The sequence below is a fragment of the Triticum urartu genome, chromosome 1 (assembly GCF_003073215.2).
Source record: "Triticum urartu cultivar G1812 chromosome 1, Tu2.1, whole genome shotgun sequence".
In the NCBI taxonomy this organism is placed as follows: domain Eukaryota; kingdom Viridiplantae; phylum Streptophyta; class Magnoliopsida; order Poales; family Poaceae; genus Triticum; species Triticum urartu.
The window spans coordinates 402,793,910-402,818,501 of record NC_053022.1 but is presented as its reverse complement, the minus strand read 5'-3'; the positions used below and the strand labels follow the sequence as shown (position 1 = coordinate 402,818,501).

Genomic DNA, 24,592 nt, shown 5'->3' with positions numbered 1-24,592 from the left:
ACCCGGTCTTTTTTGGTACTTCTTTGGTACTTGCTCCCACCTCTCGTCAGCCGAGACGGTTTATTTTCGTACTCCCTCCCACCTTCCAGGTAGTTCCCTCCACGCAAAAAAAATCGAACCAACCAATCTCTACTCCTAATGAAGCAGTTGGTAGCCTCGTATGGTTTATTTTCGTCCCACCTACCATGGTTTTATTTGGTACCTGCTCCCACCTCCCAATTTTGTCGGTTTTTTTTCGTCGGTTTTTTATTCGCCCCTCTCCCACTGGCCGGACAAACCCAACGTTTATTTGGTAATACAATGAATTCACATATGGTGATTGATTTCTTCTTTGGTAACCCAACTAACGGATGGTAATCAATCTTCAAATATGAAAACCAAACATACAAGGCAACAATTAATTCATTTTTTTCTGACCGGTTATTTTTCGTCTCCCCTCCCACATACCTTTTCGCTTCACCGCCCACATAAAGCCATCGGATTAGTTACCATATAAAAGAATTAATCACAATCAATCAAGCATTGATGGGATATTTCCTTACATTGATGTGATTTTCATTTTTTATCATGAATCATACACGTCAAAAAAAGGTACAGCGTACGAGTATCAGGGCACATGCCCTACAAATCCGAAAATGCCTATAAAAATTAAATCAGAATCAATCAAGCATTGCTGGTATATTTTACTTGTTTTGATTGGATTTTTTGTACACGGTACCATTAACTCGATCCTCCCACCGCTGCCCTCCTCACGAGCCTGGACGGCCGATCCTCTCGACGTCTACCCTCATGTGTCCTCGCGCCGCCATCATCTTCTTCTCTCCAATTTCCTTGACTAGGAGGACTCCTCTGTGCCCCAGGCCCTGGCCGACGCCGGCGACTCCTCGGTACTCCACCCGCGCCATCACATCCGACACAGGCGAAACTCCAGCTGATGCCACGGGATCCACATCCTGCGCTCGTCGGCCATCTTCCACTCCGGCTGCTGCGTGGTGCCGCCGCTGCGGGAGGCAACCTGGCAGGGGCAGACGTAGCCGTCCTCGTGCAGCCCGACCCATGCGTCTAGCTCGGCGGCGAAGTAGCCTCGGCCTCTGAAAGGCAGCATCCACTCCCTATGGCGCCTCCACTTGCAGCTCCTGGTGTCGACGGAGTACGTGCCGCAGACCGCCCTGCTCCACGAGGACACGAATATGGTGCGCCCGTCCGGGTGCAGCGCATAGGAGAAGATCATCTCGTCCTTGGTGAAGGGCGTCGGCATGCTTTTCCAGGACCAGTACGTGGGCAGCAGGTCGTCGTCTTCCGTCGTCGGTGGCTTCGCCATCGCCTCAAAGGACACAGGCCGCTCCATGAAGTGGAAGGCGAACGCGTACAGCGCGTCGCCGGCGCCGGAGGTCAGGAAGGTATTGGAGCCACAAAGCAGTGCGTCTCGAACGGGAGGGCCGACGGGCAGTCCGGCGGTGTCAGTGTCGTAGAAGAGGGTTCCGGCGTGTATGTTGCTCGTGGCGATGATGTTGCTGCCCAGGGCTGCGAACTACATGGCACGGCCACGCTCAGGTGACACTAGCCGAAGGACAGGGGGGCGCTGAGGTCGGGACTGTCGGCATCGATCTTGCGGATGGTGAAGCCCTTGTGCCAGTCGTCTAGAACCAAATAGAGGCTCTTCTCCTTGTTGCCGCTGCGGTCGTGGTAGTAGTTGGGCTCATCCTCCTCGCCCCTGCCTTCTTTGCTTAGACATCCCGCCCCCGACTGACTGAATTCTCAAGTATATACCAGAAAAACACGTACGCAGACGAAAACACTCGAATAGATTGGACGTAGCTGGCTAACCACGGTTGATGTAGTATCGATCTACTAGAAGCAACACGGATACGCGCAAGCAATTGATACACACAGGCATGCCTCGTGCCCGCTGATCTTTCTATTGGTCTCTGGGTGTACTGTTTATAGGGGTGCAGGGTAATACGTATATATAGCTATAGCTAGGACTTGCAACATAACCGATTCGGGACAGAACTACTGATCCTACTTGGTGATGGATTCCTGCACAAGCCGGACATGAGACGTGCTTTTTTTCTTGAGGGAAACGCCGCCACCGCCGCCGCCAGCGCGGAACCCTAGGGCAGGGCGCTAGGATCCCCAAAGCAGGGCGGGCAGCGAGGAGCGGCGCAAGGAGACCGTGTCGGTCGTTCCCGCCACCAGCGCTAAACCCCAGGTATTTACGTTCCGTGTCCTCCCCGCACTCTACGCTGATACATCAGCGAGGAGCTGACGGTGGAAATGCTACTCCTCCCCGAACTCTATGATGCTTGATTTGATCTCGTGGAATGGAGCCATGACAGTGGGCAAGGCTATTGAGTTTGCTCCTAACGCCGGCTTGGGCGATGGGTGGGACGAATGCGAGCAGCGGCCAACGGCGGACATGGACTCAAGCCAGCACAGGTCCACGGCGGTAGAGGAGAGACACCACCCACCACCCATCGATGCAGTAAGGAGTGTGGTGTTCTACAGTATGGTAATTGGTAAAAGTTTTTGGTCCTATAATATCAGAGAGAGAGAGAGCATATTACATAAAAATAACGCTGAGAATTTAGATGCATTGTTTGTCACGGAGCTGTGACTGGCCAATTTACATGAAATTAATTCCCTTAGTTGTGGTGGCAAATATAATACACCTCCATATTGTTATGCACTAGCGTGTGTATGTGAGATAGATGGATTATGGCCTCATACCCAATAAGATGGATATGTGCATGTGTTAGAGAGAGAGAGAGAGGGAGAGGGGGAGAGACAGTGGAGAAGAGGGACGGAAAGAGTGTGTGTGTGAAGATTTGATGGTAAAAAGATCGCCAATGTCACTTGATATGTATGAGAATATTAAATGTAATATTAACATGATTAATATTAAACTCTTAAAGTTACGGAAATGTTATCTGTTGCAACGCATGGACGTTCTTCTAGTCCGTGTTAGGGTCTGACCATTTTGCTCGGTTCCTGTGTCTTCTCGCACGCTCACGTTAGAAGACGACGGAGCGCCGAGGTGGCGGAGGAGCGATCGAGGCGGAGATAAGCCCTAGAAAATGCGATGGCGGCAGCCGAACTGGCCAGGGGGTTTTATGGCCTCGCTTGAACGTGGCTGCCGTCGGGATGCGTTGCTAGTGGGGCGACTACAAATTAGGGATCCGGAGCTTTTGGGCTGTTAGTTGGGTCGCGGCCCAATGAAACTGAACAGTTTTTTTTCTAAGAATCCTGAAACTGAACAGTTAGTGCAAGTACGACGAGTCCTAATCAACCCGCTATAGAAGATTTCACTGTATGATACCCTGATAAGTGACTCACGTGTGGCGCGAAACAATTCTGCCCTGACGTTTTTTATGGCAAATTTAGTTACCCGAAGATGGCAAGTTTAGTTGTGAAACATGACAACTTTTTGTTTGGATGACAAGTTTTCTTTTTTGTTTTTTTTGAATGACAAGAAAATGTCAGGGTGGTGTTACTTCATGCTACACGTATGTCACTTATCATTTGGGTAGATCTTTCAATCAGGTTGTCCGCTCTTTTTATTTTTGAGATTTGAGAAATTGGCTGTCGACTTGGTAAGCTACCAAGAAAAAATTGTGATCAATGAATGGAGTTTTTAACCTTTTTCCCTCAATGTATAATGAATGAGTTGTATACATAGTTTGAATGGTTTTAAAAAGTTGTGATAAATATTTGCTTGATCTGGATATAATAAAACATTTATTTATAATGGAAAATGCACTGAAGATGATAGTATCTACTATTAAAGGGAGTTTGTTGGTTTCTCTTTCATCGTCCCCACAACTCCCATTGATACATGCCTCCTTCCATAGATTTTTTTCAAACCGCGCTATAAACCAATTAACTCTTTCTTTCAAACCGACCCCGCACCACCTTGTTTGCAGGGAAAGAAATCCCTTGCAAAGATATCAATAAAAATTAAATAAATCATCAATAGCAAGAAATCCCTTGCAAACAAACAACAATGTCAACTCGCATAGTTGTACACGCACAGTCTCAATCACATCATATATTTCTTACCATTGCCTATGGATTCCCTCCCTCAACATATCTCAATCTCAACCTAATAAAAATCCCCGCAAAAAATAGTAATCAAAATTCTCTTACAGTGAACCACTAGAATAAAGTTGACTCAATTGCAACATATGGGTATTTTATCTATATCAATATAAAAAGGCCCAAATGGGCAGATCCAAACCATCTAAGCCGTCAAATCATGTTATCTAGCGGTTCAAATCGCTCCAATGTTGAGCACCAAACACATTTAACGCTCTAATTACCCACCACTGCCATTGGTTATAAACACGTTTTGACTCAACGCTATCCTTTGAAATCTGCCATGTAATTAATATCCTAGCATTTCCGTGAAAAAATAATTGATATCTTACCAAATACCAACGTGCAACAGAGATATCTTACCTAATATAACGTGCAACTAATATCTTACCTAATATAAACGTGCATTGCACGTGCATTATTACTAGTACTAGTAAAAAGTAGTGCTAAAGCTCACCACAATTGCTTGATCTAATATAGTCGTGCTTAAATTTCAATAGTATGTAATATTGTCCTCGAACGCTATTTAACTCAGTGCATATATTTCTTAAGCAGGGAGTGAATTATGGCCCACTCAACTGTTCCCTCAATTTTTTTGAAGAATTCACCAAGGTTGATGGCATGAGAAAAAGTCTACAAAGATGCACCTTTGGATTGGAAATTCGCAGGGGCATGCACATGCCCAGCCCTCACCGACCATATGATTGCTTAGCGATCCACAAAGTTGTCGGGTTCTGCACCAGGGCACACCAACTATTGAGTTTTAGTTTCCGAAACTTATGATTTTATCTTGGTTTAAATAGGCATGTATTATTTCGAAGAGGCTAGAGGTTTGTTCCCCTGATCCAACATGGTTAGATGGGATCGGCGACGGTCCAAGGCCTAGTCAGACCGGTCGTGCCTATGGTCTAAGGTTAGGTTGTCCCTCCATTAGGTTTAGGCATCTCTTGTGATGATCGTGGGTCAGCAGTTGGTGGTGGTGAGCAAGTTGGAGTCCTGGATGTCGGGGTGGCGGTCCGCCTAGTTGGGTCGGTGACCTAGGTGCTTTGTAGTGGCACGGGAAAGTCACAAAGCCAAAGGTCTTCACTTTGGCAGTGACGGTGGTGACAGCCGCGTGTGTTGTTGTCCTATTAAGGACGTCGTCGCGATTCTCCTCCCCGTGCCAGGGCTCCAGGTGAAAACCGATGTTCGTCCATTCAGACTTGGTGGCAGCGGCACTTTGTGTCATTATCCTCATGGGACGTCGCCGTGGAGCTCAGGTCCCTTAGGACGTGGCGTGACGCCATCCTCATGCTCCTTTGTGCTTAGGCTTGGCATCATAGTCGTGACGTTTTTACTGCACTTGCATGTTTCTTGTTGTACGATTTTGTTTGTTGGTTTTCTCTTTGATCTTCTTTGTAAGCCGGTTTTCTCACTATTTTGTATCCCTAAATTGTGTTGCTTACTTATAAAAGTGAGATGAAGGCTTATTTCATGTCTTAATAACTCTCTGGATTATTTTCCTCTCATCAGTATTTTGGTTACTGAAATTGGTTTTCTTTTCAGACAGGAAATTGAATTTATGTTCTATTTAAAAAAATTGTTCTTTTTTTTCCTGTGGTATTAGGTGAGCACTAAGATCTCGATAAGGTTTAAAGGATAGCAGATTAATGGCAATTAACATGTTGAACAAAAATATGGTGAAAATGATCAACATAGAAATATAACGCAATGGTAGGACGTGTCATGTAGGAACAACAAAACATGGAATGGGCCTTTTTATCTTTGAGCTAGCTGATTTTTTGATTTGGCATCATTCAAAATATTTTGAATGTTTGATCTACTCCAACTAGCATGCATCGCATGACTGAAAATCAGCTAGATGTTTATTAGACACTCCAAAATGAAAAGGTGGCACCCTCAAGGCATCAATTATATGTTTCCTAGCTTAGCACAGTCCTGTAACTTCATATAATTGTTTTCTTTCTTATTTATACAAAGAACAAAGACCATATTAACCCTCACAAAATTACTGACATCACCTATTAGCCATTCGATTACGGTTCAACTCAAGTTGGGAGCATCCTAATCTTCCTCTTGTATATGGATAAGGCAATGAAATTGATGAAACATGCTAGTGGATGATGACAGCGTGGGCTGGGAGAACATGGCGAGGTTAGACGAGGAGGTGCCGCCGGGCCATAGCCGTCGATGCCTCACACCATGGAGGAGGAGCAACAGCTCTTGCCGGACTAGCCGCAGCTGTGCTCAACGCTCCGAGCTAGCTGCCAGCGCCCCCACCGTTGAACCACGACATCTAGACCAGACGTTGCATTAAGAGGAGTTATCGTCCCTGCAGCGTCGCTAGCCAGGCACCAAGCAACGCTTAACAACCGTCTGGAAGGAGGACCCACTATCCTCACCGAAGTCGCGCACCCGCCTCGAGTACTACATTAGTTGAGGCAGGTCGCATGACACATCCTTCTCATTGTCGGGGGCTCCAAGGCCCTCACTCAGACGGAGCGCCCCCTATAGTGCGCTCGACCTCCTTCGCCAAGACCTAGGTGGCCCCGCCCCTAAGTTCTCTCCGACGAGGAGCTCGTGGTGGTGTGGGCCTTGGATCGGTCCAAGACCACCAAGGAGACCGATGCCTGCAACCGCGGATCAGCGAAGGCGTCCTCCTTCTCGGCGGCGTCTAGTCAGAGCGCGAGCTCCGAAGGAGCAGGGACTACGTAAGGCGGTGGTGGACGCGGGAAGCAACACGGAGGCCGGAACCTGACGCACGAGCACGTCCCCGTGGCATCCCGGGCATCGACAGCAACAACGACAAACGACGACGGCGATGAAAGTCCATGTGGCCTCGGATGCCATGCCTAATAGGTCACTGCCCGCTACTTAGTTTCAAATTAGTTTAGTTTAGTTTAATTTGGGAATGTTTGCATGTAGTATATATCAAACTCGTTAATTTTGTTAGTTTGCATGTAATGTAATAGTATATCATACTTAGCTTAAATTTCATCCACAATTTGTGTTTTATCATTTAAAAGTAGGAAAGTTTCAAAAACATTGTTGGATGGCCTTCGCTTGGCTAGATGTCCGCAGACGTTTGGGGCGTCCGTTTGGTAATTGCGTTTGAAGATGCTCTACCGAGCGGTGCCACTTACGATGATCTGTTACTTTGGTATGCAGGAAGAATGCCAGTGCTCCCGCACTATAGATGATACGATCATAAGACCTCCTGGATTTTAGATCCAGCGGCTCTAAAAATGTCTGATTTTTTTACGGGAAAGCCTTCAGGGAGTTTGAAAATTATGAATAACTACAAAAATTGCTCGGATGCCATAGGATCGGAGATCCAACCTCCCAAAAGCTAGTATCACCATAGCATCTAAGTTGCCGAAGCCCACCCATGACATTCATACGATTCGTCAGGTACACGCAAACGACTTACACTCTGATCCAGTGGACGCATGTATAACCTCGAATTCCTTATCATGGGCCGTGGGTACATCTTTTCTGCGTGCAGTATAAAGATTTTAGCTTTGCTGGTGAACCAGGGCAAGTTTTATTCCGGAAAGAATCGCACATGCGTCCATGTACCCGTGGGCTTAAACATTTATAAAATTATTTTCAACAGCAGGTAAAATGTGTCGATGCGAATCAACCTGTGGTTGAGTTGGTTAGGTGGACAGTGGTATCCCCAACCCACCAGGGTTCGAATCCTGGTGCTCGCATTATTTCTGAATTTATTTCAGAATTTCCGGCGATGCGCTTTCAGTGGGAGGAGACGTTTCCGTCGACGACGAGGCACCTACGGTGACTTCGTAAATCTCAAGATGATATGTCGGCTCAGTCTTTCGAATGTGCTCATAAGAATAGGGTGTGCGTGTGTGCGTTCATAGGAATGAGTGTATGCGCGTGTATATGAACGCTTGTGTTTGTACTGATGCTAAAATAAAATAAAATGTGTCGATGGACATGGCATTTTGGCAAGCATGGAGCTTTCCTCCACGACCCACCGACGCGCCCCACGGAGAACACGTGACCACACGTGTTTCGCGCAGCCAGTATCAGCGACACGGCGACAGAGAGTCAAACTTTCCTCTCTGACGACGGCGTGACGACTCCACGGCCATTCCGTGCCACGTCGTCCTCCGCTTCGTCCTTGGTCTCCTTGCCCGGCCGCCGATGGCTGGCGGCACCGTCGTAATTCATGTCCTTCTTGGACGCGCTGGCGTCCTCGAAGTCCTCCATCCTGAACGCCGGCCTCCACGGCGGCTCTGCCCAGCGCGCGCGCTTCCTCCCGCCGCCGCAGACCTCGCTGGCACCCTCCGTGCTCGCGCTGGCGTCGTCGCCCCCGCTCTCGTTCATGCCCCTCATGGCCCGGATGTTGGCCAGCAGCGCGTAGAACCTCTCCACCTGCTCGTCCTCCACGCCGCTCTCCGCGACAGTAGCGCTCGTCGTTGCCGTCGCCGGCGCCGGGTCGGCCGCAGCCGCGGTGTCTCCTGGCAGCGGCTCCTCCTGCCGAGGTACTTGCTTCGGCGCCGCCGTCCGCCGGGTCGACGGAGCGGCGTCTGCGTCGCCGTTTCCTGCCGCCACAGCCTTGGCTGCTGTCTTTGTGGCGTCCATTGCAATGCTGCAGACTGTAGGATGGCCTTCTAGCTGGATTGCAACCTCAATGTCACTCTGTGGTCGACGGGAAAGAAACAGAGGAGTGAGATGAGAGAGACGAGGTATGGCTAGCTGCTTGATGCTGCGGAGTAACGTCTGAGGCATGGCGAGTGAATTTATAGGGGTTGCCGTGATTCGTGCTAAAAATTGTTAATACTCCATATTTATACAAGTTATTTGATTATATGTCTATAAATGTCGTATTTACCTTTTGCGTCGATATGTAAACGGAATTTTGGAGCGCAAGCGTTCAGATTCTGAACACATGGTCGTAATCATTCAAAGTTTTTCTTTTTTCTTTTTCCGGGGCATAATCTTTTTTTTGCGAGATGCGGGGCATAATAATCATTCAAAATTATGTTATTCTGTTTGCTTCGTCCGTGAGCTCGTCAGACAATTCGGGATGACACAGAGATATACTGTACTGTAGTACGTGCTACAATGTGCACATTTTAACTCGAGAAAAAATGTGCACATTTTATGCTGCATTTTAGGCAACACCACAGCTAGGTTTACAGAATTTCAGATTACTCAGAATTATCGAACTGAGTAACGAAACGTGCTTCTGTCTTCAATACTACGCGTGGCATTTATGTTAGATTGCGATCTTAAAATTGAAGCCTTGTGGCAATGATGCACTTGGACCTTTTATGATTCATTGCACTGGCACGACGCACACGTAAAGCATCAGCAACGTCCAGACAAATCATGGACGAAGAGAAAACGCACCATCAGAATAAACAAAACAGTAATAGAGCAGAGCGCAAGCCTCCCACTCTAGGCAATGAAAAAGTCGATCCACTGTGGTGTCTGACAGGCTTATGGATACCGAGTAACCGCGGTCAAAGTGTAGCACTGTATGCGTTGAGGTCTTGAGGCCCCGACCAGGAGGACGAGGACGTGCCCCCTGCCAGCACTAGCTGCAGCGCCGTCCTATACTATTATTCAAAATTTCAAAATAATGGCCATGCCACTAGGTACTTTTTCCTCCTCGAGTTCTCTACTAATGTAATCTACTGTACTCTATATTAATTATGGCCAAGGGCATCGCACGTCATCTAAGCGCTGTCTGTTTAAGAACCAAGCACTGCCGCGACTGACTGACTGGGATTGGAGGTCCTCTTCTAATCTTGTTTTCTTAGTGAGTGTAGTGATCGCCGCCACCTTACGAAAGTACCCCTGGTTGGATGGCCCTGGTCACACACTGCAAAGGCAGCGCCGGTCGGTGGTGGGGCAAAGCGGGGATCGATCCAAAGGTCCGACGAGCAGAGCTCATCGTGCGCCAGCATCCATGACGTAGCTGCGAACGACGCAAGATGACGCACGCAACGCCTCTCCGGCCTGTCCCCGTCGCGACCCGATGGAGCGGGCGAGACGAATATTGGAACAATTATATTACTTCCAGTGCTAACGAATAATGCTCCTGCTGACGGTTTGGCAATGATGTCAGCACCGCAGGAGCAGATGACGACTTGCAAGAAGTGGAGTTGTTTGCTCAGTTTTGTAGTAGGGTAGTAACACGTACTCCACCTGTGACTTTGTGAGTGCGTGGGTAGGGTACCATGCCTTGCCGGCGTGCATCACACTGCAGAGGGCCTGGGGCAGGCAGGTCGCCAGCTTCTTCAGTGGGTCTGGACCGTTTGGTTAACTTGGTCTGGCCACTGGTGCCAACAGCCCCAATAGTGCTCGCGGAAGATATTTTTACATTCTTCGCAGATGCTAGCGTGGATCACACTTATAACTAGCTAGGGTAGTACTCGCTCCATATCACAAGTAATTACGACAAGTAATTTGAGACGGAGGGAGTAGAATTACAACAAGTAATTCAAGACTGAGGAAGAACTATTCTAACTAGCTACAAGGAAGAATTATTCGAGACTGAGGAAGGTTAAAGCATCTTCAGCCGTTGGCCCCCCAGGAGGCGCTAAAAATCACCTCCTGGAAACGCACCGGCGCAAAACACGTGCTGGGGGTGTGATGCCACTCAGTCGCGGCGCCCATGAGATTTTTTGAACGGCACAGACATGGCGAGTTCATGCATATTTCGGCGACTTTAAATCAAATTCAACCAAACACGGCACACACACTACCGCTCATACATATTTAAAGTATTTTACAAAAAGAAAAAAACACACTACTAGGCCCACCCGCCGTCTCGCTTGCCTCGCCGCTCCTCGCCGGCCGCCGCCCTTGCAGTTCTACATGCCGAGGAGGCTGTAGAACCGCGTGTAGTCGCCGCCGCCGCCGTCGTCGTCGTGGCCGCCTCCGTCGTGGCCGCCGTCCCTGCTGCAACCCTCCCCCGGTTGGCGCGGCGGGTTGGACGGTTCGGCGGCGTCCTCGTCGTCGTCGCTGTCGAGGATCACGACGTCGTGCTCGTCCTCGCGCCCACGCTTGCAGGCGGCGATCTCCTCCAGGGCCCGGGTCTGCCGGGTCATCTCAGTCCGAAGGTAGTCGTCGCGCGCCCATCGCAGGGCGTCCGCGTCGGAGAAGCCGCGCCGGGCTATCTCCTCGTACTCCGGGGGGAGATTGGGCTCCGGTTTGGGCGCGACGAGGATGAGGCGCCCGGAAGCGGGGGTGGAGTCAGCGATGCGGATACCGGAGCTGCGGGTGCGCCGGCTAACAGGCGTGTCCTGGGACTCCGGCTTGACGGGCGTGTCCTGTGGCTCCGGCTTGACGGGGCGGAGGCAGGGAGAGCCGGTCGACCGACCGGACGAGGAGGATGACGCCTCGGGGTCCATGCGCCTCGGCGTCCACGAGCTCCCACGACGGCGAGAGAAGGACGGGGGAAGGGGTACTCCAGCCTCGGCGTGTTGCCGCCCTCAATGTACTCGAGGACGGCCTCCAGCGTGCGGCCGGGCACGCCCCACCATCGGCGCCCCCCCTCGGAGTTGAGCCTGTCGGAGGGCACGACGCCGTTGGTGGCCTCGAGCTGCTCGGCGTGACGGCGACGGAAGTACGGCTCCCAAAGCGGGCTGTCGGGGACGTAGCGCGGCCCCTCCCTCGCCGCCCGCGGCAGAGAGGCGCGGATACGCGCGATCTGCGCACGACGCGTCGCCCCGGTGGGCGGGTGGCACCGGGACCCCGTCGGCGCTGATTCTGCACGCCCCGGGCACACGCATGTCCGGCGGGACCGGGTACTCGGCCTCGAAGAGGAGCCGAGCTTCGTCCTCGTGAAGGTGGCGGCGGCCGAAGCCATTCGCCGCCGCGCCGTCGCCTGGGAATCGTTCCGCCATTTCTTTGAACTGGGATGGCGAGGGGAGAGGGAGGAAGGGGAGAGAGGCCGCGTAGGCGGTGGAGACTCTGTGCGTGCCACCGGCGCGCTGGGGTCGGCTTATATAGGCGGAGGCGGCGCGAGCATGCGTGGCCGCCTCGTCTACGCGTGGCATGCGCGGGGACGCGCGTCGTCACGCCTTCACTGCGCCGCCCACGAGGCATCAATGGTGGAGGCTGACCGGCGCGGCAGCGCGCGGCAGCTTTGGCATTGATTCGCCGCGGGAAACGAGGCGATGAGGACGACGAAGCGGCGAGAAGCGAAACGAGTCGCTGGCAAGGAGGGCCCGCGGCTTTTTCGCGCCAAAAATGATTCGCCCGGCGCCTCCCGGCGCGCCGGGTTCGGGTTGGATCCGCCGGCGTCAATTTCGGCCTGAGCTGACGAAAATTGGGCCCTTGGGAGCGCGACTGGGCTGATTTTTTGGCGCCGGCAGCCGAAAAATCGCCTGGGGGACCTTGTTGGGGGCGCGGCTGGAGATGCTCTTAGGGCTCTCTCCACAATTAAATTGGAGGCTCCCAACACCATCACAGAGCTTCACCATAATGAAATATTACCCTGAGGTGACATTTTCCTTCTAAAGTGTCCAAACACTCAAGAGTAACAAGATCGACAAGTGGAAATACGGGGAATCAAATTTCCTTTAGTGAAAGTGTAGACCAAGGTCTCCTCTCTAAATCTCTAAAAAATAAACAAGTTTGGTTGGCTAGAGACACTACAAAATTTACTCTCTCGCTGACAAGATCTTGATGACAAACATGAAACGTCGCCTAAAATCATTTTCTGTGAGGGCCCACCGTCACCAGGTGTTTTCCTCCCGGGGCAGCGCCTTGGCAATTTTGGTGATGTTCATGCAGATTTTTGGCGACGTATTCGGCTGTCATTAGACATGTCCAGTTTTTGTGATGAGTCTCGGTGTCATTCTAAATGTTGATGGATCTTTTTTTAAACGCTAATAGAAAAATAACATGTAATATTTTATCAACTGACTCATTTAGCGGGTTCCCTTTTCATAATAGGGGGAACTTGTAATTGGGATCGTCCGGTTCCTTCCTAACAAAGGGAATTGGGATTGTTGGCTTAGGGCCCTCCTCTCATACCACGCCCTCGGCAAGTTGAGAGGCCGACACAGCAAGGTAAACGCAGCTGTGACGACATGGAGAAGCCAAGCGCCCATGTTGAAGGTAGAAGTCACGCGCGGCTATGGTAGTGTTAAACATGGGCGATTTCAGGTGCGATCTAATATCTACTAAAAAACATCATAGCAAAATTCAGATTCATTCTAATTACTTTTCATGTTGTACACCCAACGAATCATGGATGGATTACTCATGGAACGAAGCTGACGGCACCATACATGGCTGGCGTGAATCAGTTTATATTTCCCAAATAGAAAAAGTAAAATCATTTATTTTGTGTGTAGCATTCTGATCCTATTTTGCTGCAAAAAAAAAATAATGTAGCCCAGTTGGTGCAATTAGTTGGGAAACGTAGTAGAAAACAAAAAACAAATCGCCCTACAATCACCCAGGAACAACATGAAGATGCATATATGCTTTGGATCAACGATCGTTACTAATACAGAGTGCAACGGAAGTAGACGAGTCGGTGTAGATCATACTTGGAGTCCCTCTAACCATCGATGACGATCCCGCGAACCGCCCTCAAATGATCCCTCAGAGGGAAGACTGAAAGCACAACCTCTCTACTTTGTTGCAAGCGTACGGTATTCATGATCTGGCAGCGCTTCGGCGTCTAGAGCTAATTGTCGCCGGGGAATTAGAGGGATGAGAATAGAACCACACTAGGCTTCTAATTATGGGGATTAGAGGAACTAGGTTAGTGAACTAGGACCAGCTAGAACTTGATGAACTAGAGGAGTCTTCAAAACTTGTGTATACCAAAGGGCAAAATCATCTAGTATATATAGGATTGAGGGCAGACGAGGGGCTGCCACCAAGGAGGGAAAGTCCCTCCTTGGGGAGCCGGCCAAGAGGGGGGGGGGTGAGGAATCCTCCCCTAGTCTAATTTGGCCTCCCCTCCTAGGAAAGGGGGCGCCACCTCCACTTGGGCCTTGGTGGCCCAAGTTGCCTTCCATCATTAGGCCTTTTAAGCCCCATTGATATTAAATTAAATATAAAGCCCTCTAACAATTACTATAGCCACATATATATAATTTACCATCACCAAAAACATTTTCAACCTATATATTATTTATCATTAATACCCGGTATTGCCCAATAAACTCTCAAACCCTTCCGGTGACCCCAAAGCGCTTCCGGTTCCTCTCAAAACTTTTCCTAATATTAATGAAACAATTCCAAAAATAAATCCTGAATACTCTCGTCCTACTAACACTCACGAGATCGTGATTACCTTAAGCTTGTGATCCCGTAGGTTCGGTAAATCATAAACATGAACGAAACCCCTTCGTTCAATGATAAATAGCGGAACTGTGGATGTTCGTATCGATCCCTATGATTACACGAATGACATTCAAGTGAACCTTTAGTTATCATGTGATGTTCCCTTTGCTACCACTACTGCAGGATGCTGCTGATACGTCCATTTTGCATCATGCTTTTATATCGATATTTATTGCATCATGGACTGTTATTTCACTTTATGTCACAATACTTATGGCTATTCTCTCTTATTTTACAAGGTTTACATAAGGAGGGAGAACGTCGGCAGCTGGAATTCTGGGCTGAAAAAGGAGCAAATATTAGAGACCTATTCCGCGCAACTCCAAAAGTCCTGAAACTCCATGGAACATCTTAAAATAAATAAAGAAAAATCCTCGCCAAAGATGAAGGCCAGGGGGCCCACACCCTGCTCACGAGGGTGGGGGGCACGCCCCCCTCCTAGGGCGCGCCCCCTACCTCGTGGGCCCCCTGGTGGGTCTCCGACGTCCATCTTCTGCTATATGAAGTCTTTCGATGAGAAAAAAATCAGAAGGAACTTTTCGGGACGAGACTCCGCCGCAACGAGGCGGAACCTTGGCGGAACCAATCTAGAGCTCCGGCAGAGCTGTTCTGCCGGGAATACTTCCCTCCGGGAGGGGGAAATCATCACCATCGTCATCACCAATGCTCCTCTCATCAGGAGAGGGCAATCTCCATCAACATCTTCACCAGCACCATCTCATCTCCAAACCCTAGTTCATCTCTTGTATCCAATTCTTGTCTCAAAGTCCTGGATTGGTGCTAGTAGGTTGCTAGTAGTGTTGATTACTCCTTGTAGTTGATGCTAGTTGGTTTATTTGGTGAAAGATCATATGTTCAGATCCTATATGCATATTATTACCCCTCTGATTATGACCATGAATATGCTTTGTGAGTAGTAACGTTTGTTCCTGAGGACAGGGGAAAAGTCTTACTATTAGTAGTCATGTGAATTTGGTATTTGTTTGATATTTTGATAAGATGTATGTTGTCTAGCCTCTAGTGGTGTTATGTGAACGTCGACTACATAACACTTCACCATTATTTGGGCCTAGAGGAAGGCATTGGGAAGTAATAAGTAGATGATGGGTTGCTAGAGTGACAGAAGCTTAAACCCTAGTTTATGCGTTGCTTCGTAAGGGGCTGATTTGGATCCATATGTTTCATGCTATGGTTAGGTTTACCTTAATACTTTTGTTGTAGTTGCGGATGCTTGCAATAGAGGTTAATCATAAGTGGGACGCTTGTTCAAGTAAGAACAGCACCCAAGCATCGGTCCACCCACATATCAAATTATCAAAGTACTGAACGCGAATCATATGAACTTGATGAAAACTAGCTTGACGATATTCCCATGTGTCCTCGGGAGCGCTTTTCCTATTATAAGAGTTTGTTCCGGCTTGTCCTTTGCAAAAAAAAGGATTGGGCCACCTTGCTGCACTTTATTTACTTTTGTTACTTGTTGCTCGTTACAATTTATCTTATCACAAAACTATCTGTTACCACTTATTTCAGTACTTGCAGAGAATACCTTGCTGAAAACCGCTTATCATTTCCTTCTGCTCCTCGTTGGGTTCGACACTCTTACTTATCGAAAGGACTACGATAGATACACTATACTTGTGGGTCATCAAGACTCTTTTCTGGCGCCGTTGCCGGGGAGTGTAGCGCCTTTGGTAGGTGGAATATGGTAAGGAAAATTTATATAGTGTGCTGAAATTTACTGTCACTTGCTACTATGGAAAGTAATTCTGTGAGGGGCTTGTTCGGGGTATCTTCACCCCGTCCAGTAGAGCAAAGAGTTGCTCCTCAACCTACTGAACCTATTGAAAATGAAACTCCTTTTGAATTTCCTTCGGGTATGATGGAAAAACTGCTAGCTAACCCTTTTACAGGAGATGGAACAAAGCATCCTGATGAGCACTTAATATATGTGGATGAAGTTTGTGGATTATTTAAGCTTGCAGGTGTACCCGATGATGTTGCTAATAAGAAGGTCTTCCCTTTATCTTTGAAGGGAGACACATTGATATGGTATAGGCTATGTGATGATATAAGATCATGGAACTATAAAAGATTGAAATTGGAATTTCATCAAAAGTATTACCCTATGCATCTTGTTCATCGTGATCGCAATTATATATATAATTTCTGGCCTCGCGAAGGAGAAAGCATCGCTCAAGCTTGGGGGAGGCTTAAATCAATGTTATATTCATGCCCCAATCATGAGCTCTCGAGAGAAATAATATACAAAAAATTTATGCTCGGCTTTCTCATAATAATCAAACCGTGCTCGATACTTCTTGTGCTGGCTCTTTTATGATGAAGACTATTGAATTCAGATGGAATTTATTGGATAGAATTAAACGCAACTCTGAAGATTGGGACCTCGACGGAGGTAAGGAGTCAGGTATGACACCTAAGTTTGATTGTGTTAAATATTTTATGGATACCGATATTTTCCGTAAGTTTAGCACTAAATATGCACTTGACTCTGAGATAGTAGCTTCTTTCTGTGAATTTTTTGCTACTTATGTTGATCTCCCTAAGGAGAAGTGGTTTAAATATCATCCTCCCATAGAAGTAAAAGTAGTTGCACCTATTAAAGTTGAAGAAAAGACTGTCACTTATAATGATCCTATTGTTCCTACTTCTTATGTTGAGAAACCACCTTTCCTTGTTAGAGTAAAGGATCATGCTAAAGCTTCAACTATTGTTCGTAAAAGCAATATTAGAACTTATACACCCCCTGAGCAAGTTAAAGTAGAACCTAATATTGCTATTGTTAAAGATCTCTTGTCTAATAATATTGATGGGCATGTTATTCAGTTCGAAGGTGAAACTGCTAGAATTGCTAAACCTTGTGCTAAAGATAAACATAGACCTATGGTAGGCGTGCCTGTTATTTCTGTTAAAATAGGAGATCATTGTTATCATGGCTTATGTGATATGGGTGCGAGTGCTAGTGTTATACCGCATACTTTATACGAAGAAATTAAGAATGAAATTGCACCTGCTGAGTTAGAAGGTATTGATGTCACAATTAAACTTGCCAATAGAGATACTATTTCACCAATTGGAATTGTTAGAGATGTTGAAGTCTTGTGTGGGAAAACTAAATATCCTGCTGATTTTCTTGTTCTTACTTCTCCGCAAGATAGCTTTTGTCCCATTATATTTGGTAGACCCTTCTTGAACATGTTAATGCTAGGATAGATTGCGAAAAGAATGTTGTTACTATTGGCTTGGATGATATGGTTCATGAGTTTAATTTCTCTAAATTTAGTAAACAACATCGTGAGGAAGAATTACCTAGTAAGGATGAGATTATTGGTCTTGCTTCTATTGCCGTACCTCCTAGTGATCCTTTAGAACACTATTTGCTAGACCATGAAAATGATATGTTCATGAATGAAAGAAGGGAAATAGATGAAGTATTCTTTAAACATGAACCTATTCTGCAACACAACTTGCCTGTTGAAATTTTAGGGGATCCTCCTCCACCCAAGGGTGATCCCATGTTTGAGCTTAAACCTTTGCCTGATAATCTTAAATATGCTTATCTTGATGAAAAGAAGATATATCCTGTTATTATTAGTGCTAACCTTTCAGAGCATGAAGAAGAAATGTTATTGAAAACTTTGAAGCATCGTGCTGCTATTGGATATACTCTTGATGATATTAAGGGCATTAGTCCCACTCTATGTCAACATAAAATAAATTTGGAAGCAGATGCCAAACTAGTTCGTGATCCTCAACGACGTCTGAATCCTAAAATGAAAGAAGTGGTAAGAAAAGAAATACTCAAGCTTCTGGAGGCAGGTATAATTTATCCCATTGCTAATAGTCAGTGGGTAAGTCCTGTCCATTGTGTCCCTAACAAGGGTGGTATTACTGTTGTTCCTAATGATAAAGATGAATTGATTCCACAAAGAATTATCACAGGTTATAGGATGGTAATTGATTTCTGTTGGGGATCGTAGCAGAAATTTAAAATTTTCTACGCATCACCAAGGTCAATCTATGGAGTAATCTAGCAATGAGGGGAAGGAGAGTGCATCTACATACCCTTGTAGATTGCTAAGCGGAAGCGTTGCAAGAACGCGGATGAAGGAGTCGTACTCGTAGCGATTCAGATCGCGGTTGATTCCGATCTAAGCGCCAAACAATGACGCCTCCGCGTTCAACACACGTGCAGCCCGGTGACGTCTCCTACGCCTTGATCTAGCAAGGGGAGAAGGAGAGGTTGGGGAAGACTCTGTCCAGCAGCAGCATGACGGCGTGGTGGTGGTGGAGGAGTGCGGAACTCCAGCAGGGCTTCGCCAAGCACTACGAGAAACGAGGAGGGAGAGGGGTAGGGCTGCGCTAACAGGGGAAGAACTTCGTGTGTTGGGCTGCCCTTTTGCCTCCACTATATATAGGGGGAGAGGGAGGGCTGCGCCCCCACCTAGGGTTTCCACCCTAGGGGTGGCGGCAGCTCCAATCCCCATCTGGGGTGGCGGCCAAGTGGGGGGAGAGGGAGGCGCACCAGGCATGGGCCTTAGGGCCCATCTGCCCGTAGGGTTTGCCCCCTCTTCTCTCTAGGCGCATGGGCCTTGGTGGGGAGGCGCCCCAGCCCACCTAGGGGCTGGTCCCTTCTCACACTTGGCCCATGTATGCCTCCGGGGCTGGTGGCCCCACCTGGTGGACCCCCGGGACCCTCCGGTGGTCCCGGTACACTACCGGTGATGCCCGGAACACTTCCGGAGGCCAAAACCATACTTACTATATATCAATCTTTACCTCCGGACCATTCCGGAACTCCTCGTGACGTCCGGGATCTCATCCGGGACTCCTAACAACATTCGGTAACCGCGTACATACTTTCCCTATAACCCTAGCGTCATTGAACCTTAAGTGTGTAGACCCTACGGGTTCGGGAGTCATGCAGACATGGCCGAGACAACTCTCCGGTCAATAACCAAAAGCGGGATCTGGATACCCATGTTGGTTCCCACATGCTCCATGATGATCTCATTGGATGAACCACGATGTCAAGGATTCAATCAATCCCGTATACAATTCCCTTTGTCTATCGGTATGATACTTGCCCGAGATTCGATCGTCGGTATCCCGATACCTTGTTCAATCTCGTTACCGGCAAGTCTCTTTACTCGTTCTGTAACACATCATCCCGTGATCAACTCCTTGATCACATTGTGCACATTATGATGATGTCCTACTGAGTGGGCCCAGAGATACCTCTCCGTTTACATGGAGTGACAAATCCCAGTCTCGATTCGTGCCAACCCAACAGACACTTTCAGAGATACCCGTAGTGTACCTTTATAGCCACCCAGTTACGTTGTGACGTTTGGCACACCCAAAGCACTCCTACGGTATCCGGGAGTTGCACAATCTCATGGTCTAAGGAAATGATACTTGACATTAGAAAAGCTTTAGCATACGAACTACACAATCTTTGTGCTAGGCTTAGGATTGGGTCTTGTCCATCACATCATTCTCCTAATGATGTGATCCTGTTATCAACGACATCCAATGTCCATGGTTAGGAAACCGTAACCATCTATTGATCATCGAGCTAGTCAACTAGGGCTTACTAGGGACATGGTGTTGTCTATGTATCCACACATGTATCTGAGTTTCCTATCAATACAATTCTAGCATGGATAATAAACGATTATCATGAACAATGAAATATGATATAATAATAACTAATTTATTATTGCCTCTAGGGCATATTTCCAACAATTTCCGCAAATTAAATAAAGCTACTTAGAAAGATCATTACCCCTTACCTTTTATTGATCAAATGCTAGAAAGATTATGCAAACATACACACTATTGCTTTCTAGATGGTTATTCTGGTTTCTCTCAAATACCTGTGTCGGCTAGAGATCAATCAAAGACTACTTTTACATGCCTTTTTGGTACTTTTGCTTATAGACGTATGCCTTTTGGTTTATGTAATGCACCTGCTACCTTTCAAAGATGCATGATGGCTATATTCTCTGACTTTTGTGAAAAGATTTGTGAGGTTTTCATGGACGATTTTTCCGTCTATGGTTCCTCTTTTGATGATTGCTTGAGCAATCTTGATCGAGTTTTGCAGAGATGTGAAGAAACTAATCTTGTCTTGAATTGGGAAAAGTGCCACTTTATGGTTAATGAAGGTATTGTCTTGGGGCATAAAGTTTCTGAAAGAGGTATTGAAGTTGATAAAGCCAAGGTCGATGCTATTGAAAAGATGCCATGTCCCAAGGACATCAAAGTTATAAGAAGTTTCCTTGGTCACACCGGATTTTACAGGAGGTTCATTAAGGACTTCTCAAAAATTTCTCGGCCTCTGACTAATTTATTGCAAAAAGATATACCATTTGTCTTTGATGATGATTGTGTAGAAGCATTTGAAATACTTAAGAAAGCATTAGTCTCTGCACCTATTGTTCAGCCACCTGATTGGAATTTACCCTTTGAAATTATGTGTGATGCTAGTGATTATGCTGTAGGTGCTGTTCTAGGGCAAAGAGTTGATAAGAAATTAAATGTTATTCATTATGCTAGTAAGACTCTAGACAATGCTCACAGAAATTATGCTACTACTGAAAAAGAGCTTTTAGCAGTTGTATTTGCTTGTGATAAGTTCAGACCTTATATTGTTGATTCTAAAGTAACTATTCACACTGATCATGTTGCTATTAAATACCTTATGGAAAAGAAAGATGCTAAACCTAGACTTATTAGATGGGTTCTCTTGCTACAAGAATTTGATTTGCATATTGTTGATAGAAAGGGAGCTGAGAACCCCGTTGCAGACAACTTGTCTAGGTTAGAGAATGTTCTTGATGACCCACTACCTATTAATGATAGCTTTCCTGATGAACAATTAAATGTTATAAGTACTTCTCGTAGTACTCCATGGTATGATGATTATGCTAATTATATTGTTGCTAAGTTTATACCACCTAGCTTCACATACCAGCAAAACAAAAGGTTTTTCTATGACTTGAGACATTACTTTTGGGATGACCCACATCTTTATAAAGAAGGATTAGATGGTGTTATTAGACGTTGTGTACCTGAGCATGAACAGGAACAGATCCTACGCAAGTGTCATTCCGAGGCTTACGGAGGACACCACGTTGGAGATAGAATTGCACATAAGGTATTGCAATCTGGTTTTTATTGGCCTACTCTCTTCAAGGATGCCTGTAAGTTTGTCTTGTCTTGTGATGAATGTCAAAGAATTGGTAATATTAGTAGACGTCAAGAAATGCCTATGAATTATTCTCTTGTTATTGAACCGTTTGATGTTTGGGGCTTTGATTATATGGGACCTTTTCCTGCCTCTAATGGATACACACATATTTTGGTTGCTGTTGATTACGTTACTAAGTGGGTAGAAGCTATTCCAACTAGTAGTGTTGATCATAACACTTCTATTAAAATGCTTAAGGAAGTTATTTTTCCGAGGTTTGGAGTCCCTATATATTTAATGACTGATGGTGGTTCACACTTAATTCATGGTGCTTTCCGTAAAATGCTTGCTAAGTATGGTGTTAATCATAGAATTGCATCTCCTTATCACCCACAGTCTAGTGGTCAAGTAGAATTGAGCAATAGAGAGCTCAAATTAATTTTGCAAAATACTGTTAATAGGTCTAGAAAGAATTGGTCTAAGAAACTTGATGATGCATTATGGGCATATAGAACTGCATACAAAAATCCTATGGGTATGTCTCCGTATAAAATGGTTTATGGAAAAGCATGTCACTTACCTCTTGAACTAGAACATAAGGCATATTGGGCTATTAAAGAGCTTAACTATGATTTCAAACTTGCCAGTGAAAAGAGGTTATTTGATATTAGCTCACTTGATGAATGGAGAACCCAAGCTTATGAAAATGCCAGGTTGTTTAAAGAAAAAGTTAAAAGATGGCATGCCAAAAGGATACAAAAGCGTGGGTTTAATGTAGGTGATTATGTATTGCTATACAACTCTCGTTTAAGATTTTTTGCAGGAAAACTTCTCACTAAATGGGAAGGCCCCTATGTTATCGAAGAGGTCTACCGTTCCGGTGCCATAAAATCAACAACTTTGAGGGCAAAAATCCGAAGGTGGTAAACGGTCAAAGAATCAAACATTATATCTCAGGTAATCCCATAAATGTTGAAACCAATATTATTGAAACCGTAACCCCGGAGGATTACATAAGGGACACCTTCCAGACCGTTTCAGACTCCAAAAAGGAATAGGTATGTGGTACGGTAAGTAAACCGACTCCAAAACAATTTTTAAGGCAATATTTCTCCATTTTGGAATATTTAAAAAAATAGAAAAATAAGTAGCGGTCCGGGAAGGACACGAGGGCCCCACGAGGGTGGTGGGCACGCCCTACCCCTCTGGGCGCGCCCCCCTACCTCGTGAGCACCTCGTGTGCCTTCCGGACTCCGTTTTCTTGCACGATATGTATTTTGGTCAGTAAAAATTCATTATATAACCTCCCGAAGGTTTTGACTCCCGTATCACGCAAATATCCTGTGTTTTCGTTTCGAGCTGTCCCGTTGCAGATTAAATCAACATGTCTTCCCAGGATTCGGAAGGAGAAAGCTATGTGGATGATTACTTAGCAAATCCCAAGGTCTATGGAGATGTGGAACACGATGGATGGACCACGGAGGAAGAAGAGGACTATGAACCCAAGGGGAAGGAGGAGACGAGCTCAGATGAAGATGAAGCACCATTACCTCAACCTGGGGACATGCACATGGAGTTCAAAAAGTCAAGTCTCCCTGATAGGGTAAAGAAACCCAAGTTCGAGTTTATCCCTTTTCGTCTCTTGCAGGAAAATAAGCAGGACCTATGCAAAAAGATATTAACCCTGGAGTGGGAGATTGATGATCTGAGGGATCAAAATGCCGTCCTCAAGCGCAAATTAAGGGAGAAGCCTAAGCCATCAACTAAGCCAACATCACCACCACCTTCTTCACCGACAAAGGAGACATAATCACATGGGTATGGGTACTCCCCTTGGCAACTGCCAAGCTTGGGGGAGGTGCCCCGGTATCGTATCACCATCACAACTCCTATCTTTACCGTTTTTTCTTAGTTCGATCCTATTAGTAGTATCTTGATCTAGTAGAATAAAGTTTATGGCATGATCTAGTTTTGAGTTTGCTTTATGATCTCTCTTTGTAATCGAGTCCGTGAGCTATATATAATAAAGATTAGTGTTGAGTCAAGGGCTTGATTATTTTGTCATGATCTTGGGTGAATAAAAGAAAGGAGAAAAAGAACAAAAAGAAACAAAAAGTTCATATTGATCTTATTGAGAGTAATGACTTCACATAGAAAGAGTATGATGATTAAAAGTTGTTGGGAGTTGGCAGACATAGCTTTGGTCATTGTTGCAATTAATAGGAAGTATAAGGAAAGAGAGGTTTTCACATATAGATATATTATCATTGACATCTTTTATGATTGGGAGCACTCATTAAAATATGACATGCTAAAGGGTTGATGTTGGACAAGGAAGACAACGTAATGAGTTATGTCTTTCTTATATCTGAGATAAAGTATGTTGTCATGGATCCTCTAACTTGTTGAGCTTGCCTTTCCCCCTCATGCTAGCCAAATTCTCAGCACCAAGTAGAAATAATACTTGTGCTTCCAAATACCCTTAAACCAGTTTTGCCATGAGAGTCCACCATATCTACCTATGGATTGAGTAAGATCCTTCAAGTAAGTTGTCATCGGTGCAAAGCAATAAAAATTTCTCTAAATATGTATGATTGATTGGTGTTGGAGAAATAAGCTTTATACGATCTTGTGATGTGGAAGTAATTAAAGCGACGGACTGCATAATAAAGGTTCATATCACAAGGGGCAATATAAAGTGACGTTCTTTCACATTGAGATTTTGTGCGTCCAACCATAAAAGCGCATGGCAACCTCTGCTTCCCTCTGCGAAGGGCCTATCTTTTATTATTATCTTCCACCTTATGCAAGAGTCACGGTGATCTTCACCTTTCCTTTTTCCTTTTATCCTTTGGAAAGCTCAGCATGTTGGAAAGAACATGATATATATATATATCTAATTGGATATAGGGGAGCATGAATTATTATTGTTGACAT

General features: G+C 46.1%; 1 protein-coding gene and 1 pseudogene across 1 annotated transcript; both read right to left on the bottom strand.

The window, feature by feature from the left end:
* Positions 1-708: 708 nt before the first annotated feature.
* Positions 709-2,478, bottom strand: LOC125532883 (annotated as a pseudogene).
* A 5,110-nt stretch (positions 2,479-7,588) lies between these two features.
* LOC125534665 lies at positions 7,589-8,913 on the bottom strand. Its single transcript, XM_048697829.1, has one exon. The coding sequence runs from the start codon at positions 8,848-8,850 to the stop codon at positions 8,167-8,169; it is 684 nt and encodes a 227-aa protein (XP_048553786.1). The 5' UTR covers positions 8,851-8,913; the 3' UTR covers positions 7,589-8,166.
* Positions 8,914-24,592: the final 15,679 nt, after the last annotated feature.

Excerpts from the sequence above, each read along its gene's own strand:
- LOC125534665 (XM_048697829.1), bottom strand. The coding sequence starts at position 8,850 with ATGCCTCAGACGTTACTCCGCAGCATCAAGCAGCTAGCCATACCTCGT.